We start from the raw sequence: 20,106 nt of genomic DNA on the forward strand, positions 1-20,106 counted from the left end.
AACATAGAGAGAGGAGTACGAAACTTTAAAATCTTAGTAGGCAATCGATTTATCAAATAAGTTGCTATTAGGACTGTCTTCCCCCCACAAATAATTAGGCATGTTAATGGTGAACATAAGTGCTCGGGCAACCTCTAAAAGGTGCCTATTTTTCCTTTCTGCAATACCATTCTGTTGTGGGGTATCTACACAAGAACTTTGGTGTATTATTTCATGACTGAGCAGATAGTTTCCTAGGCTAGAATGGAAGTACTCCCTACCATTATCTGTTCTTAGGACTTGAATATGTGTGTGAAACTGATTCTTAACCATGGAATGGATATTTTGGAAGACTCTACCTGTTTCAATTTTTTCTTTCATAAGGTAAACCCAACATAGTCTAGTGTGATCATTAGCGAAAGTAATAAACCATTTTGATTCAGCAATATTTTTAACTCTAGATGGTCCCCAAATATCACTATAAATTATAGAAAAAGGCCTAGAACTCTTGTATTGTTTAGCTGGAAACATTGATCTAGTATGTTTTGTAATTTGGTAGATTTCACACTCAAATAATACTGGATTTTTATTTCTGAATAACACAGGAAACAATCTTTGTAAATAAGGGAAACTAGGGTGACCTAATTGGTGATGCCACAACATTATTTCTAAATTACAGGACATAAAGATAGAATTACACCTAGATGTTATAGCTTGATTATTCTCAGAATCCTTGGCATCAAAATAGTAGAATCCTCCTTTTTCTCTAGCATTGCCAATCATCTTGCCCGAGAGAGAGTCTTGAAATTCACAGTGAGAAGATGAAAAATTAACTACACAGTTTAAGTCCTTAGTCAATTTGCTAATAGAGAGGATATTACAAACCAGATTAGGCTCATGAAGTACAGATTGTAGACAAAGATTTTCAGACAATTTGACAATCCCTTTACCATATACTTTTGATAAAGAACCATTAGTTGTTCTAACCCTTAGATTACCATAACATGGGCTATAGGTTATGAACACACTTGAGTTACCTGACATATAATCTGAGGCCCTTGAATCTATAACCCAGGAACTGGTTGTTCCTTCATTGGTATGCAAAGTTGTGAGGGAATTACTAGTCTCAGCAAATGAATATGAGTGATCAAAAGAACCAGAATTGGACTGATTGAATATTTCCTATAAGTGTTCCAATTGTTCTTTGTTGAATGGTATAGACCTTGGATGATCTCTAGATTCCTCTATCCCAACATGAAACCCCTTGCCTCCAGCTTTATTAATCTTCCAATTGGTTGGCCTGCCATGTAGTTTCCAGCAGGTAGCCTTGGTATGCTTTGGTCGATGACAATACTTACACCAGATTTTCTCTTTTTCTCCTCTTTTTTGCATCCTCTACTCTCCATCAGACCTGGTATGATTGTCCCAACCCTTTGAAACCAAAGCTGAAGACTTTGATGGTGTGCTTAAACTGCTGGATCCTACTGATTCACCCATCTTCACTTTCCTCCTACTTTCTTCTCTTCTAACCTGTGCAAATACTTCCCTTATAAAAGGTAGAGATTCTTTTCCCAAGACCCTACTCCTTGCTTCATCTAATTCCTTATTCAAACCTACAAGGAACTAAAACACCCTCTCTTTTTCTAACATTTTTGTGTATTTGGCAGTATCCAAAAAACAACTCCAATTTGCTTCAAAGAACAAGTCTAGCTCCTGCCATAATTTAGCCAAAACACTCTAGTATTGAGTTACAGTCATGTTCCCTTGTTTGGTCTCTCTCAATCAAGACTTCAACACAAATATCTATGTTGAGTTCCCTACATCAGAGTATGTTTCTTTTGCAACTTCAGAGTATGTTTCTTTTGCAACTTTCCAAATATCCTTTGTAGTGGGAAGAAACAGGTACAATTGACCAATCTCCTCTTCCATGGAATTGATTAACCATCGCATCACTGTACTATTCTCAACATCCCATTTTTGGTATGCTGGATCATCTTCTTGTGGGGCTTTAATCGTGCCAGTCAAGTAGCCTAGTTTACCTCTTCCTCGAACCATCAACTTCACCGCTTGAGACCATGATACATAATTCTTTCCATTCAGTTTGTGAACACTGATCTGGATTGAATTATTACCATTATTACCTAAAGAAAATAGGATTTTTGGTTGTCCATATCTCATATTTGAGGAGGCTGGAATTTCATGGGATGAAGGACTGGAGGATGAATCTCGAACAGGTGGAGGACTTTGGCTTCTGCCGTTTCTCTCACCAGTCATGGTAGTTTTTGCCATTAGTATAGCTAGAGGAACCTGATTCTGATACCATGAAATCAGGATGAAAACACCTGATAATTTTTGTTATTATATTCTACTTTAGCATAGGTTACAGCAGTCTAGTTATATAGACTTTATTAGGATATCTTGATGCTCTTAGGTCCAGGATTATCCCTTTATTTAATAGATAAAAATAGGATAAATCTGAGTTTAAAAACTCTTATCCCATCAAGAACTTCAACCACCCTGATCCAAACGCGCCCAACTATAATATATTACTGGGATGAGCTTTAAACAGACCGGTCCAAAAACCAGTCCGGTTCAACTAAATTACCGGGTTTCAATGTAAGATTTAGCGGGAAAACTATTTAAACTTTTATATTTTTAATATAATTGGCGCCAAGAAAGTAAAAACAAAACACTTAAAACCCTAAAAATTCGAAAATCAAAAAAAAAAAAAAAACGAGGATCAATCACGAAACCATGCATTGATGCAACCCAAATCATTCCTTCTTCAAGCCTCTTCTTCTTCTTCTAGTTTGCCTGAGCCAAAATCTCAAGACCCGACCCGATTCCGGAGGAAGAAGACGATGAATTGGCGATTTGGGAGAAGAAAGCATGTATTTGTCAATACTTACAAGCGTAGAGCTAAAAGTTTGATGGGTATGGATTTTATTTTACTTTTTACGGTAGTTTACTTGTGGGTTTTTGTCTTGGTTTAGTAGGTGTGAGTTGGGTTTTGTTGGTTTCATAGAATTGAGGAAATTGAGAAACTGGAATTATACTTTATTTTAGTTAAATAAAGAAATTTAATGTTGTCATTATAATTTTTTTTATGCTTTTGGTTTTAAGTGTCTCATAAATTATATTGGCTCACTTGAGTGGCAATTTCAATTGTTTGTATGATCTAATTCTAAATAATGATATTCTATGTTTGTTTAGTGGTTTTTCCTTTTACCTTCAATAATGGAGTCATTCTGATTTGTTGACATGTTTTGGATTGATTCTGAATTTTTTTTTTGAAAGAAAAAAATAAAAAAGAAGTGAATTTATATAGATGGGCATTTTTGATAGCGTTAAATGTGAACTTGAAACACATAAATTTTAATATAGAACATAAACCTTGTAATATTGAAATGTCAAATATGATTTTTTAGAATCAATACTTTCCGGTTTGGATTGTTCTCGGCTCTAGAGATTTACTGTTTATATTACTATAGACTTGGGATTACTTACTTTTTCGGGGTTTTTCATTTTAGGGCTCCATGAGGGTGGAAGAAGTGAGGTAAATGAGGTCAAATTTTGATATATCGAAGGAGCCTGAATCACTGGATTGAGTTTGAAACCGCAGTTGATACTTGTGGAAGAACACTACAAGAAGAGAAGCTATGCACAGTTCCATCTAGAATTAGCCCATCTGATTTTTTTCTTCACATATGTTCCACATGTGGAATCCAGTATGCTGCTGGTGATGAAGAAGATGAAAGGATCACAAGACTTCACAAGAATTACACACATGGGTTCATTTCAAGGTTCATTTTTAGAATCCTTTGTGCTCACTTCTGTTTGTTTCATTTGTTAATGTCTGTTTGATCAAATTGTTGTTGTATTTTATCAGGGTTGGCGCAACGAACGGGTAGTTCATAGCCTAGTGTTGAAATGGGGGCACTCGTTTTGGTGCTAGATTGTGACTCTCCTTCAGAGGAATAAGGTTAAGTTTTTCATTTTGATTTTAATATTTTTAATTCATGGTTAATGGGTGGAGCTGCTCTTATTGATTTACAAGTGGTACAGCTGATATGTTGGGATATTAATAGTATTCCACTGGATTGCAGGTTCAGGAGGTTGTGAAGATGATGGAGATTGAGCTAGGTGAAGGAGGATCTTTCATAAGCTCTGCAAGTTATCCTGATTATATTCACAGTTGAAATATTTTATGAACTAGTTATCCATAACCCAAAGTTTCTCCAAAATTTTGTAAATGGTTCTTTATAATATTTGAATACTGTATAATATAGGCTTTTGGTCTCCACAAAGTTGGTTTCCAATAGCATTCCTTATTAATTCCTTATTAACTGACTGACACTATTCCTTTTCTAAATTTTGTTGCTGTTATGGCTTTCAAGTAAAGTGCTACTATATAATCCAAATTCTTCAGTTTAAGAGTTGATAACTTCTGGAGTTCAGTTCTTTTGCTTGGGTTAAATTGATTTTTTGACACCATTCTGATAAATTTTCTTTGCAGGTGATCTGTTTATTTCCTCTCAGAGGGTTGCCGGTTGTCTAATTGCCGAACCAATAAGAGAGCATTCAAAGTTCTATCATGCTCTGTCGGCGAAGAATGATGACACAACACAGAGAAACGAGATCAAACTCAACCACCCTCCATTTGGGAAAATTATATACAAGGAAGTCATGAAAAGAACCCTTTCTGTTATTTCCTGATTCATAAATGGAAATCACAATGGACAATTGTCTGTGAAAAGAAGCCATACCTGCTGTTTGTGGCATCAGAGCCATATGGGTCACTCCTTCTAACAGAAGAAAAGGCATTGCTACTCAATTGCTGGATGCTGTCAGGTAAATCCAAACATTCTTTTGTCAATCATTTCTCCTTGTTCTTGATATATCTTTGGTTATTTGGGGAACTCTTCTCCTAGTAAAGCTGATTGATATTTATGAATATTTATATAAAGCCTTATTGTCATCCATACGAGGTCAATCTTGCCACCTCAAGTTAAAATTTTAATGATACCACTTAAAGCAAAAAAGCGAGAATATTAGCCACCTATAACATAGTATTAATAAATTTGATCGTGAACTTTTAAAAGACCTCAGAATTTCTTGCATCAAGAGTGCACTTGATGCCTATACTTTGTGGTTGAATGAAAGCTTGATTTGGTTGCTTTTTCTTAGTCAATACAATTTGGTTTACTTTGGATTTATCTTATTTCTTTCTTATAAATGCAGGAGAAGTTTTTGCACGGGATTTATTCTTGAAAAATCTAATTAGCATTCTCTCAACCTAGTGTATCCGGGACGGCGTTGGCGTCAATTATTTCGATACTGAAACTTTCTTGGTATACAAGGCTGAAGAATCAGGATGTTAGATACTACAACCTCACTTTTTTAACGATGTTTATCCAGTGTATTTTTTTTTTTTTGTGTGTGCTGATTCTGTCTGGTGTATAAAATTGATAAACAATGGTCTGTATTTCATTTACTGTCGCATTAGCCTGCTGTATGAGTTTGAGTAAAGATTTTGAATTCACTGGCTGAAATAGACAATTTTGTTAGCATGGCTATTGTTGCATTTAGTTTGCGTTTGTTAGCTTCTGTTTAGGCAGTGTTGTTGATGGTCAAATGAGAGTTGACCATCAATTCAATGGTTTACCTGTCCCGGTAATCTTACCAGAGCCGTTAAAGTCACCCAGACCAGTCTCTTATTTCATTGCTTTACCTTCTTATAGTTTGTCGAGTAGAGAGAACACTGGACTACCGTCTTAGACGACCTTCAAAGTTTGAAACCGTATTACTAATACCTCTTTGCCTTATTAGTATTAACTGCATTCTCTAAGTTTGAAAACTTTATCATTGAGACCCTTTGCCATTAACTCTTAACTTATTGTTAGGATTAAATAAGTAATCATCTAATTATCTCTCTTAAAATATGATTTTTGAAATATACATCCATCCTTCTCATTGAAAGGTTGAGTTTCAAAATTTATACCCTTTTCTTTTATGAGTTTTTTTTTAATAGTAAAACCCCATGTGTTTACCTTTTATTGTAGTGAGCATTTGTTGGTTTTAGAAATGCAATCTTAACCCTTATTATGTGTTTGGCCTTTTCGTAGTGAGCACTTATTGGTTTTACAATTGCAACCTTAACTCTCGTGTGTTTGGCCTTTTCTGTAGTAAGCATCTACTAGTTTCAAAAATACAAACTTAACCCTAGTGTGTTTGTTCTTTTTTATAGTTAACACCCAAACTCATGAGTTTGGCCTTTTTTGTAGTGGCACCCATTGATTTCAGAAATGCGATTCTAACCTCCATTTTTTACGTACCGTTAGGTTATTATGTTTAAGTTTGTGAGAAAGAGACGTTTTTATTATTCATCTAAGTTTAATCAATCTAACATTCAAAACCTGTAAACAATGTTAAGAGGTTAATATATATTTTTAAAGCTAAATTGTTGATAAATTTGAAGGTTGAATTGATGATCTTTCCAAAACCAATATGTGCTTACTATAAAAAAGACTAACCACACGAGGGTTTAGGGTCACATTTCCAAAACCAACGAGTGGTCACTAAGAAAAAAAAAAAAAAAACAAAACACACTAGGGTTAGGATAGCATTTCTTAATCTAGTGGGTGTTTACTACAAAAAATTAAAACAAACTATTTATTGAAAAACCCTTTCCTTTTTAAAAGAAAAAAAAATTCATAAAACTTCTTATAAAACCAAAGTTATTATTTTATATCAGATCATCTCTAAATAACTCTTTATATAATTTAAACTCTTTATTATAAAGAGTTTATCCATAAAAAAAAAAATTCAACAAACTCTTTATTTTTTAAATATAAATTAAGAGTGAATTTAATTCTCCACATATGAAGAGTCAAATTGCACTCCATCCTAATTTTAAATAATAAATTACACGTTTCTATCAAAGTTTTAAAACCCGGATCGGCCTGGCCAGTTTAACCGGTTCGACCGGGAATTAGTAGCTTAACCAGGCCGATCAAGGTAGAAAACCCGGAATGAGAATTAACCCGTTTTGACCCGTGGTTGGACCGGTTTTACTGTAGCAAAACACCGGTCCAACCAGTTTTGTCAACTCAAATTCCTAAGTTATGAGATTCGAATCCCTTTTACAATTTTCAATTAAAGACATGAGGCTAATCAACCCAAAAAAATAAATACTAATCATGAAGCCACTAGAAGAAGAGAGAATCCAACTCGAAGAAGAGGAGAAAAAACAAGTGAGAGGAGTTGAAACCCTAGGCCGTTGCTGCTGCGGTGGTGGAGAATGGTGGAGGTGCATATAACAGTGGCGGCACATAGCTAATAAGAGAGAAGAAAATGAGGATTTTGTCAAAAAGGAAGAATGAATGTGTTTGTGTGTTTTGGTGTAGAAGGCATACACCTTTTGATTAGAGGAAAGCTGAAGAATCCGGAAGAGCTTTAATAATTAGAACAGAAGAAATGAAAGAGAAAAGAACAACAAAGAGAGTTGGAGAAAGAAGTTGTTTCAGCTTTCTCTCTCTACTCTTGTTCGTTCCCGCAACCTTAAGATAGAAGAGTTTGAAAATAAATAATTTAATTTAATAAATAAAGGTGTACTTATATTGCATTTAATAAGCTTTCATTGAAAATAAAAACAAATATTAAATATTCTTGAAAAAGATGAAGAGTGTACTGTATTGCATTTAGTGAAAAAAACAATAAAAAGTTGTTTGTTGGTGAACACGTTTAGGTGAGAGATTCATGAGCTAATAAGATAAAGAAGGAGAAATAGACATAAAACATTGATGGGGTGATGGGATCAAGAAAATGATGCAACAGGTTCGATCGACGCATCAACGCAGAACCTGATTATTTGTTTAGATCGGGTCAGTTTTTATACATTTTATTTGTTATTTATCTCTTTTATTAAATTTTTTTATTAAAAAAATATATTCTTTTTTTCTAAAATTTAAAAAATCTATTAAATTTAAATAAAAAATTTATTTTTTATAATTAAAAATTAATAAAATTATTCTTTATTTATATAAAATATGTTTATCGGAGATGCTCTAACAATATTAACACGACGGGAGTTACAATAAAATTTGAGTCCATTTAATAAAAAAAATGCAAATATTATCATCCGATTAATAATTTCGTAAACTCGAGAGATAATCTGTGATATATTTTCCAAGTAACATGGGTCTAGTCTAAAAGTTGTGCTGAACGGCCAGGTAGGCAGAGACTCCCCAGTTGATAATAGGAGGCCTTCCTCATGACAAGTAGTTAGTTTTTCAAAGCTTGAAGCACCATTTTTAAAGCTTCTCCGACGCAAGCCAAGAATGATTTTGGATTGCGGCCACTACCATTAAATATCAAACTCTGGATATGCAAGAGTTGATGAATGAGTACCCAGACTACTAACGCAACTCTAAAATCCACGAGAAAGGTAAAATAACAGTAACAGTAACAATACTCCAAAATTGTAAACTGCAAGTGAGAAAATCAAGATTTGAAGAGCCAGAGAAACAAAAACAAACAAAAAGCCAAAATCCGGCCCCGCTGGATTGTGTTTTAAATATCTATGCATAGAACTTAGAACAAAGTTATTGACTGTATATGTTCCAACTTTCACACTCCCAATGAACCAACTTGATGTTGATGAATCTTAGGAAGATCATATAAAAATATACCCATCTATTATTTGACATATTGCTTGTCCTTCGTCTTGTAGAAGTCGCCAATCTCAGCTACAAGCCATTTCTATATGCTTTTCCATCCTTTTAGCCATCACTGATATGGACAATTTTTCTTACTCATTGGCAAGTGCTATATACTACTGCTAAACATATCAGGCTAATTATCATTCATCCTTTCCTCGTTGAATTCTCTTCATTTTGCTTTTCGAACAATCTATAACCTCTTCTAAGTATTCTTGCATAAACTTGTGTAACTTTGTTCGCAAGATTACTTTGTGAATGTCGTTAATGGCATCACGCCATTTTCACTTTCTATATATCATGTTCATTCTATTCCTTTTTCGTGCTCCATCTGCAAATACTATTTCCTTCAATTTCACTAGCTTTGATCCTGGAGCCAGCAACATTGTCTATGAGGGTGATGCAAAACCTATAAGCGGAGTCATTGAACTCAATGAAGTAGATCGTCAGAGTTGTGTTGGTCGTGCCTCTTACGCGTACCCAGTGCCTATCTGGGAATCTTCAACAGGTTTACTCACAAACTTCACAACCCGCTTCTCCTTCACCATCAACCGGGTTCTTCATCACAGTCCTGGCAGTGGACTTGCCTTCTTCCTTGCTTCTGTTAATTATCCGCTTCCCCCCAACTCTGCCGGAGGATGTTTTGGATTATATAGCAATAACGGAACAAGAACTTACTCACAATATACACTTGTCACAGTTGAATTCGATTCCTAAGTAAACCAGTGGGATCCGAATATGATGCATGTTGGCATCAATAACAACTCAATATCTTCATCAAACTATACTGAATGGGATAATCTCTCACACATTGGGAACAAAACCAATGTTTTGGTTACATACAGTGCCACTTCTAAGAAACTTAATGTGTTCTGGTCATATGATGAAGAACCAACTTCTGATGCAAACTCTTCTCTCTCTTACCAGATTGATCTTAGGAAAGCTGTCCCCGAGAGAGTCGTAATCGGGTTTTCAGCATCCACAGGTGGGCATATCGAGCGACATACCATCAATTCATGGGAATTTTCCTCATCTCTGGAAGAGAGAGCGAAAACAGGGGGTAAATTTTGGATTCTCGTTGCTGCATGTTGCTTCTGCTTCTTGACAGTTGGGATTTTCATTGGTGGGATATTTGCAATTGAGAAAAGAAAGCAAAAGGTGGACAAAATTGAATCAAGAATATCTATAATTGAAGATCTCGAAAAAGATGCCTTTCCGAAAAGATTTTGTTACCAAGAACTCGTAACAGCCACTGATAATTTCTCAATTACCAAGCAGTTGGGTCAAGGTAGTTCTGGACAAGTCTACAGGGGAAACATGAGCAGGTTAGGCGGCCTAGTTGCTGTAAAGAGAATACTGGCTGAATCCGAACTGTATGAGTCACTTTTTGTCAATGAAGTGAAGATTATCAGTCGATTAAAACACCGAAATCTGGTGCAATTAATGGGGTGGTGTCATGAAAAAGATGAGCTTCTACTTGTGTATGAGTATATGCAAAATGGCAGCCTTGATTATCATCCATTTGGTAATCAAAAACCTCTGCCATGGAGTATCAGATACAAAATAGCATTAGGCTTGCCTTCAGCCCTACGATATCTCCATGAAGAGGCCGAGCCATATGTTCTGCATAGGGATATAAAATCAGCAAATGTATTACTGAACACGGATTTCAGTACCAAGCTGGGTGACTTTGGGGTGGCAAAGGTTGTGAATTCTTGGTCACAAAATCAAGCAACCAACGTAGTGGGGACAGTCGGCTACTTGGCCCCTGAATATCTAAGAGATGGCCGCGCCACTAAGGAATCAGACATGTTTAGTTTTGGAATTGTAAGTTTAGAAATTGCATGCGGGAGGCGAGCAGACAGGGAGCCATTGATAAAGTCAGTTTGGGAACTCTATAAAGCAGGAAACATTATCCAAGCAGCAGATACGAGACTAGAAATGAAGTTTGAGAGCAGAGAATTGGAATGCTTACTAATTGTGGGATTATGGTGCACACACCCAGTCGACATGGAGAGGCCATCTGCAGGACAAGTAATTCAACTTCTCAATTTTGAAGCAACACTGCCAGAGCTTCCTCAGGAGTTGCATGATCCTGCATTTGTTCCAAGGCCACTGTCTCCAGATTCAGATGACTCATCAGAAGCATGATTCTAATCTGTCATGTTAGTATTAGCAGCAGATAAAATAGGTGGTGTTTTGAGAAATTATACTACGAACAATATTCTGTTACAAGTTCAAATTATTATAAGTGCGACATTTATATTACAGAAAAATTATTCGTAATACAATAGACCATGTATAGTAACATCGCCCTGGGGATAAGATGATAATTACAAGCACAAATTATCTAAGCACAAGAAAAATCTATTTCACCAGCAAAGCAGTGCATGTATGCGGAAGAGAGATGAGATGAGATAAAGAAAATGGCACAAAAAGAGACAGCAATGTTATCAAAAAAGAGAAGATGGCGAGAATTTTACTTTACTGTCTAAACAAAATCTTCACAGGTTGCAAAATCTAACGAGTTCTTCCATATCATTGCTAACCCTGAGATATCTAGAAGTGTCATTTAATAATACATTCACCCAACTTATAAATTGATTTCTACCAAAAGAGGGGAAAAAATAATAAGCAAATCTTCAAAATTTAGATTACTATATTTGGGGGAAAAAGAATAGCAAGATTCCTATTATCTTATGGTTGTTGGTTGTTGGTCCCGAAAAAACATAGAAGATTAGTAGTGTACATTTTGACTATGCAGTAACTCAACCACAGCAGAAACCACTCCCTTTCCCTCCACAGAAAGGTCGAACCCTGGTTCCTCAATCTTCCTATTCAAAAGCTTGTCAAGCTCCCCTCGCAATTTCTGCAAAATTCATTAACATGATCAACCGCAAAATTCTTTGTAATGTTGTTTTAACTAAGATTTACTAAAAACCCATTGCATTAAAATCTTAGCATGTCAAGAAAAATCCAATATAAGTAGAAATTAGTTTGAAGTTCATCATGCAGCTGTTAAGCATCATAATAACATGAGATAAAGTGTGTTATTAACAAAAAAGAGTATTTTTGTCCGACCAATTAAAAGATGACCAAATTATACATGCATTCTTTAGATGAGGGTGTTTTTTTTTAATTAAAAAAACACACTTCTATACACAATTTCCTAAAAGAACATACATATTAAAAAGACTAAAGAAGCAATTACCCGTATCAACTCTAACACACTCTTTGATGCAGAGAAATGAAGGTAACCACCAAGCATTTCAATACCCTCCCCAGTTTTGCTTGGAATGAGATTGCCACCAAATAGTAACAAAGCATATTCTGATATGTTTGTCGAATCTCGGATAAAGATACTAGTTGTCTTCACCTTTTCACTGTAAACCATGTAAGGCAGAGGGAAAGTATGAATCCCAGCATTAACGGAAGCGGGATGGATGTCCACTTTCCCAACTTCTTTTGTGTAGAATGCCGTACGCTTTCCTCTTCTTTTGCATTGTACAACATTTGGGTAGAGCCCAGCACACAAGATTGCACATACCATCTCCAAATCATGGCTATACTGGTTGTAAGCCTACATGACACATGCACATATATGAGTCTAGTACTCCTCCAACATCAACTTCAGATGCATATGAATCATGTAACACAACCTCAGAAGATGGGAATAGAAGACCATGGTAAAAATACAACCACTATGTAATAGCAAAAATCTAAAGATTAATCATGCATATTAATAAAACAACAGTCAATTAACCACCTCCTAAAAGGAAAGATGAGAGGGAGAGAGAAAAGAAAGCTTGCTATTGAACTTGAAAAAATGAGAGCTCACATTAGCACCCTTGGATTTGTTCACAAAGCCTATATCTGATAGTAGATCCAGAAACTGGTTTCTCATATCCTCCATCATCTGCAAGGTTACTGGAGATAGATAATTTTCCCAACAGAAATCTCTTTCCCTTCTATTGCATTTTGCATCCTTATAACCTTCAAATGCTTTGAGAAGTGCTATGTGGTCACTGAATTATTAAAAAAAGAAAAAAGAAAAAAAAGATATTTAGATTTTCCATACACCAACAAAATGAACCATTTTGGGGGAAAAATCTGCAAAAGCCTAAGAGTAGGATGGCTGAGCTCAACAGCTCACCTGCAAGAATCACCGGCAAATGATCTTTTTGCTGCATCAGCTTCCTCTTTCCTATTTATTGGAAGGACAAATGGATCACGGTGTGCAAGGGCAGCCGCAATTGTTAAAGCGGGATTGAGGCATTGAAAGATGGCTCCCATTAGAAGCATCTTTCCGATATTTGGATCCACAGGCAGTGTGCAGAGATGGCGTCCTACAAGGCATTAATTAGGATTACAGTAAATCAACTATGGCAAATTAACAATAGAGAAAGAAGACAAATATCATGCTACATACCAAGTGGAGTAAGGTCTTCCATATCATCTAAAGCTCCAATTGTTTTAAGAAGTTCAATTGCATTTTGAACAGACAGGGCATCTGGAGGCTGAAGTGCCTTTGCCAAAAAAGACCCAACAGTTCCAAGCTGCAAGCTTTTGATATGGAGGCACAGCTCTTGCAAAGGTGTACGAAGAATTTCAGGCAGCTGATATTCAAGCATTGAATCGTGGATTATTCTTGGATACAATTTATAACAAACCCCAGGTTGAACACGGCCAGCACGACCTCTTCTCTGAAATTTCTCACCATAAAAACACACAGAGCTTTTCAGTAAGAGATAGACTTAGCAACAACAGCTAAAATGAAGAGAGAACCTTAAATTCCCATGTCACTGCCATGGTACCAAGTAAATACCTGACGTGCTGAAGCCTTTGAAATCCATGATGGCAACAGGCAAGCCAACTTGTTTAGAGCATCATAGCTGGTTTCCTTTGCCTTTCCACAGTCTACAACATACACAACATCATCTATGGTGATACTACTCTCTGCAATATTTGTCGCCAGAACAATTTTTCTACAAAGACACAGAGAAAATAAAAATTAGAAAAAACAAAAAAGTACCAAAAAATTAAGGTGACGAGATTAAAGGTGCTTTAAATGATTATAACTATGAGAGGCCTACAACATCTGACTGACATTTCACGATAAAGGAGCACAAAAAGAGAAATGTTTTCAACAAACAAATAACACAAAAAGTGACAAGCTGATAGCCAATAGATTAGTAAAATCCAGCTGGACTGCTATGCCAAAGTAACAGACAAACAATCTTTTCCAATTTAATGATATTCATTGCACAGAAAGTGCAAAACAAACATGATAATAGAATCTGATCTCACCCTAGGAAACCTATTTAACCAATAAGAGTTAACAACTGACAAGTAAATGCGGTAACCCATCTACAAGCTTGTGTTCTCCAGCAAGTTCATGATGATCAATGACACATTATATTAAAGAACCAAAAAGAATGGACCTAAATCTTCAAGGAATTCTATATAAAATTCTTCTTATAGGTTTTTTAATATATCTTCTCAGTTTCGTACACATTAATTAAAAAAAGAATGGCAACATCATAGCATAGCAAAATATTGTAAGCACAAAGGCCATATTGGCATGGGGAACAAGGTTATCTCGATGTGAATTTTCCATTCCAATAGTTTTCAAAAATCACAAACCCCATTCTTCACAAAGTCGGGTTGCAGAAAATAAGGAATTCGTATGAATTTATACTGACCAATATGGAAGTGCAATGAAATCTAAATTATGATAGCAAAGTTAGTCAGGTATTTATTAAAGTGAGTAATTCCAAACAGTGAGTGGCACAATCATATGTCTGTAAAGTCCACATATGAATATTCTCACTGGCACACCATTAATAACTAAGAAATTAACAACCCCGGTCCTGTACTAACAAAATATCACACAGGGCAGAAGAAATCATTCAAAATTTTGAAAACAGGATGTGATTATCAGCAGAATCATATTCTCAAAGTGCAAATAAAAAATGGAAACTAGAAATCTGGACTTAAACTTATGCATGCATGAGTTAACTCTATGGAAGAACTGATCAGAGTTTCAGGTAACTGTCATGTTGTGCCAACTGAGCTCACTAAAAGTCAAAATTATTAGAACTTCCATCAACTCTCATACACAAAAATAAACTCTTTACATATGATAATTAACTCCTGCATACATGAGTTGAGGAGAGGACTATATACATATATTAAATGCCACTAGAGTAACAGAATTAACATCAAGGTATTAACCTCTTGTTAGGGGGCGGACGGTCAAATATTTCACGTTGATTGATGGTTGGCATTGAACCATGTACAGGAAGGACTAGAAACTTGCTCGGATCTCCAAGAAATCTGTTTACTTTAATCTTGTCAAGTAGCTTACAAATCTCATCCCAACCCGAGAGGAATACAAGAATTGCTCCATCACCTTCATGGCGACAGATATATTCAACTGTTGACTCCACCTAAAAATAATGTTCAACAAAAGGTATATGGTTATACAGACTCTCAGTTGAGTGGAGGTGCAGGAAACAATAGTCAATAGTAATCAACAATACAGGAAGTAAGAAGAAAATTCCTGTTCTTATAAATACAAGACACAGTGAAAAAAAAAAAGTAGTGGAAATAAATTGCAATATTTCAGAATAAGATGCTGCCTTGCAACATTAACCATCAAAAGGAGCAAAATACTTTAGTAAGCAAGCAACCACTAAAACATCATCAGAGAGTTGCATATTCTAGGCACATTTCCTCAACACCATAAAGTTTCATAATGGCAATTAAGCAAGTCAATTACCACAGTAGACATTTCTCAGATCAAAGTACATACCAAACCCAAATCAAGCTGTGAACCTGACCAAGCTTCAAGAGATGCTCGAGTAGATGCACTGTAATTTTTATAGGTAGAATCAATATCAACATCCTACATAAACAAAGCAGTTGTTTGAAATAAGTATTTAATGTAATCAGAGAACGACTTCTTAGCTGCAAAGCGAATGTTGAGGAAAAATGCATATTTTGTCTGTTCACTAAGAAAGCATTACATCTGCACCTACAAGATAAAAACCTAGGCATCAATATAAAGATTCAGCAACAAATTTGAGAGGGAAGCCACATGATCTTTGAAACCATCCTTACACAGTATCAACAATTAAAATTAGCAAAAAGCCATAAACTACAGAATGTCATTTACAAGAAAGGTCCAAACAAGTACAAAAGTATTTTAGATTATGAATTCTGTAAAAAATTCTGCATGTTTCCAGACCTAAGTCAGTGAATTAAAATAAGCAAAACTCTATTTACATCAAAGTTGACCTACAAAAAGCGCAGCTACATGAGAAAGTGTATGGATATTTGAACCTATACTCCTGAAGAAATATAGATGTGTCAAACCCAGATTCATGCAAACATCTGCATTTCTAACTACCAAGCAGCTAAGCATGAAGCTGCAGGAAACCCAACAAAATACTAACCATCATTTTCAATAATAGCCATTGGTTAGCAGGCACATAATATGTTTCAATATTTCCTGCAGAGTGAGATCATTTTGTCTCTCCTATTGGCTGAAAATAATTAAATTAAAGATCAATCCAGATGAAGGAATCAGGGACCCCTGTTTTCTTCAAAATTGTCCCTATATGCATATGCTATATTTAGTAAGGATTAGTTCAGAAAAGTATATCAACAAAAAATGACATGAAGTAAAATTCGATAACTGGCGATCATCATAAAACCTTTTCAGAATTTACTCAAGCAAATGTAAATTAGGTTGGTTAGATTCATAGTTCTAAACATGCCTCAAATAAAGCAGTTAAATGATCTTTCTTTGAATCTTGCTCTCTCCTTTTTCTTCTTGAGTTTCCCTGGAAGCTGTCAAACTCTGACTTTATGTTGTAATGGGTTTTCTGCAAAACATCTTCTAGAAATAAATCTGCCACAGGAAAAGTCAATCCCTGCCAATACATTTAAATATAAATGAATAAAAAGTAAATATAGCAATAACTATAATGACAATAATAATGAGTTTGATATGCAAGTAAGGTACATGCATTCAAAAAGTTCATAAATACAAGTTCCGCTTCAATAAAATTGAAATGATTATTATACCGGAATGTGTATAGTTGGGGCATTTCCAAAATATTTGGAGAACAAGTCAGCATTAATGGTAGCACTAATCAGGATGAGACGGAGATCTGGACGCCGGGGAAGAAGGTCACACAAAATTATTAACAAAAAGTCTTCATTCATTCCTCTTTCATGAATTTCATCAACTAGCAAATGGCTCACATGGTTTAAATCTGGGTCCTCAACCTGTTCACATCAAATTTGGGATAGAAAGAATACAAAATGTCAAAAAGTTAAAGGTTCTGCAAGGATTTCCACAAATACAATAACAGAAATTTGGGGGGAGGGGAACCTGGGAGGTAATTTACAATAGACAATTTTGTTTTGAACTGAAAAAATGAGAGCTCACATTAGCACCCTTGGATTTGTTCACAAAGCCTATATCGATAGTAGATCCAGAAACTGGTTTCTCATATCCTCATCATCTGCAAGGTTATGGAGATAGATAATTTTCCCAACAGAAATCTCTTTCCTTCTATTGCATTTTGCATCCTTATAACCTTCAAATGCTTTGAGAAGTGCTATGTGGTCACTGAATTATTAAAAAAGAAAAAAGAAAAAAAAGAATTTAGATTTTCCATACACCAAAAAAATGAACCATTTTGGGGAAAAATCTGCAAAAGCTAAGAGTAGGATGGCTGAGCTCAACAGCTACCTGCAAGAATCACCGGCAAATGATCTTTTTGCTGCATCAGCTTCTCTTTCCTATTATTGGAAGGACAAATGGATCACGGTGGCAAGGGCAGCCGCAATTGTTAAAGCGGGATTGAGGCATTGAAAGATGGCCCATTAGAAGCATCTTTCGATATTTGGATCACAGGCAGTGTGCAGAGATGGCGTCCTACAAGGCATTAATTAGGATTACAGTAAATCAACTATGGCAAATTAACAATAGAGAAGAAGACAAATATCATGCTACAAACCAAGTGGAGTAAGGTCTTCCATATCATCTAAAGCTCCAATGTTTTAAGAAGTTCAATTGCATTTTGAACAGACAGGGCATCTGGAGGCTGAAGTGCCTTTGCCAAAAAAGACCAAAGTTCCAAGCTGCAAGCTTTTGATATGGAGGCACAGCTCTGCAAAGGTGTACGAAGAATTTCAGGCAGCTGATATTCAAGCTTGAATCATGGATTATCTTGGATACAATTTATAACAAACCCCAGGTTGAACAGGCCAGCACGACCTCTTCTCTGAAATCTCTCACCATAAAAAACAACAGAGCTTTTCAGCAAGAGATAGACTTAGCAACAACAGCTAAAATGAAGAGAGAACCTTAAATTCCCATGTCACTGCGCAGGTACCAAGTAAATACCTGACGTGTGCGAAGCCTTTGAAATCCATGATGGCAACAGGCAAGCCAACTTGTTTAGAGATCATAGCTGGGTTCCTTTGCCTTTCCACAGTCTAACAAACACAACATCATCTATGGTGATACTACTCTCTGCAATATTTGTCGCCAGAACAATTTTTCTACAAAGACACAGAGAGAAAATAAAATTAGAAAAAACAAAAAAGTACCAAAAAATTAAGGTGACGAGATTAAAGGTGCTTTAATGATATTAAACTATGAGAGGCCTACAACACTGACTGACATTTCACGATAAAGGAGCACAAAAGAGAAATGTTTTCAACAAAACAAATAACACAAAAAGTGGACAAGCTGATAGCCAATAGATTAGTAAAATCCAGCTGGACTGCTATGCCAAAGAACAGACAAACAATCTTTTCCAATTTAATGATATTCATTGCACAGAAAGTGCAAAACAAACATGATAATAGAATCTGATCCACCCTAGGAAACCTATTTAACCAATAAGAGTTAATAACTACAAGTAAATGCGGTACCCCACTCTACAAGCTTGTGTTCTCAGCAAGTCATGATGATCAATGACACATTATATTAAAGAACCAAAAAGAATGGACCTAAATCTTCAAGGAATTCTATATAAAATTCTTCTTATAGGTTTTTTAATATAGCTTCTCAGTTTGAACATTAATTAAAAAAAGAATGGCAACTCATAGCATAGCAAAATATTGTAAGCACAAGGCCATATTGGCATGGGGAACAAGGCTATCTCGATGTGAATTTTCCATTCCAATAGTTGTCAAAAATCACAAACCCCTTCTTCACAAAGTCGGGTTGCAGAAAATAAGGAATTGTATGAATTTATACTGACCAATATGGAAGTGCAATGAAATCAAATTATGATAGCAAAGTTAGTCAGGTATTTATTAAAGTGAGTAATTCCAAAAAGTGAGTGGCACAATCATATGTCTGTAAAGTCCACATATGAATATTCTCACTGGCACACCATTAATAACTAAGAAATTAACAACCCCGGTCCTGTACTAACAAAATATCACACAGGGCAGAAGAAATCATTCAAATTTGAAAACAGGTAGTGATTATCCATGAGCAGGTTAGGCGGCCTAGTTGCTGTAAAGAGAATACTGGCTGAATCCGAACTGTATGAGTCACTTTTTGTCAATGAAGTGAAGATTATCAGTCGATTAAAACACCGAAATCTGGTGCAATTAATGGGGTGGTGTCATGAAAAAGATGAGCTTCTACTTGTGTATGAGTATATGCAAAATGGCAGCCTTGATTATCATCCATTTGGTAATCAAAAACCTCTGCCATGGAGTATCAGATACAAAATAGCATTAGGCTTGCCTTCAGCCCTACGATATCTCCATGAAGAGGCCGAGCCATATGTTCTGCATAGGGATATAAAATCAGCAAATGTATTACTGAACACGGATTTCAGTACCAAGCTGGGTGACTTTGGGGTGGCAAAGGTTGTGAATTCTTGGTCACAAAATCAAGCAACCAACGTAGTGGGGACAGTCGGCTACTTGGCCCCTGAATATCTAAGAGATGGCCGCGCCACTAAGGAATCAGACATGTTTAGTTTTGGAATTGTAAGTTTAGAAATTGCATGCGGGAGGCGAGCAGACAGGGAGCCATTGATAAAGTCAGTTTGGGAACTCTATAAAGCAGGAAACATTATCCAAGCAGCAGATACGAGACTAGAAATGAAGTTTGAGAGCAGAGAATTGGAATGCTTACTAATTGTGGGATTATGGTGCACACACCCAGTCGACATGGAGAGGCCATCTGCAGGACAAGTAATTCAACTTCTCAATTTTGAAGCAACACTGCCAGAGCTTCCTCAGGAGTTGCATGATCCTGCATTTGTTCCAAGGCCACTGTCTCCAGATTCAGATGACTCATCAGAAGCATGATTCTAATCTGTCATGTTAGTATTAGCAGCAGATAAAATAGGTGGTGTTTTGAGAA

General features: G+C 35.8%; 1 protein-coding gene and 2 pseudogenes across 1 annotated transcript; 2 read left to right on the top strand and 1 right to left on the bottom strand.

The window, feature by feature from the left end:
* The first annotated feature begins 2,840 nt into the window (after positions 1-2,840).
* On the top strand, positions 2,841-11,272 carry LOC116137542 (annotated as a pseudogene).
* Positions 11,145-18,899, bottom strand: LOC116137543 (annotated as a pseudogene).
* A 318-nt stretch (positions 18,900-19,217) lies between these two features.
* On the top strand, positions 19,218-20,051 carry LOC116137544 (L-type lectin-domain containing receptor kinase IX.1-like). Its single transcript, XM_031423240.1, has one exon. It carries the CDS (start codon positions 19,218-19,220, stop codon positions 20,049-20,051), a length of 834 nt encoding a protein of 277 aa, XP_031279100.1.
* Positions 20,052-20,106: the final 55 nt, after the last annotated feature.

This window comes from Pistacia vera, unplaced genomic scaffold, assembly GCF_008641045.1.
Source record: "Pistacia vera cultivar Batoury unplaced genomic scaffold, PisVer_v2 Contig33, whole genome shotgun sequence".
Taxonomy (NCBI): domain Eukaryota; kingdom Viridiplantae; phylum Streptophyta; class Magnoliopsida; order Sapindales; family Anacardiaceae; genus Pistacia; species Pistacia vera.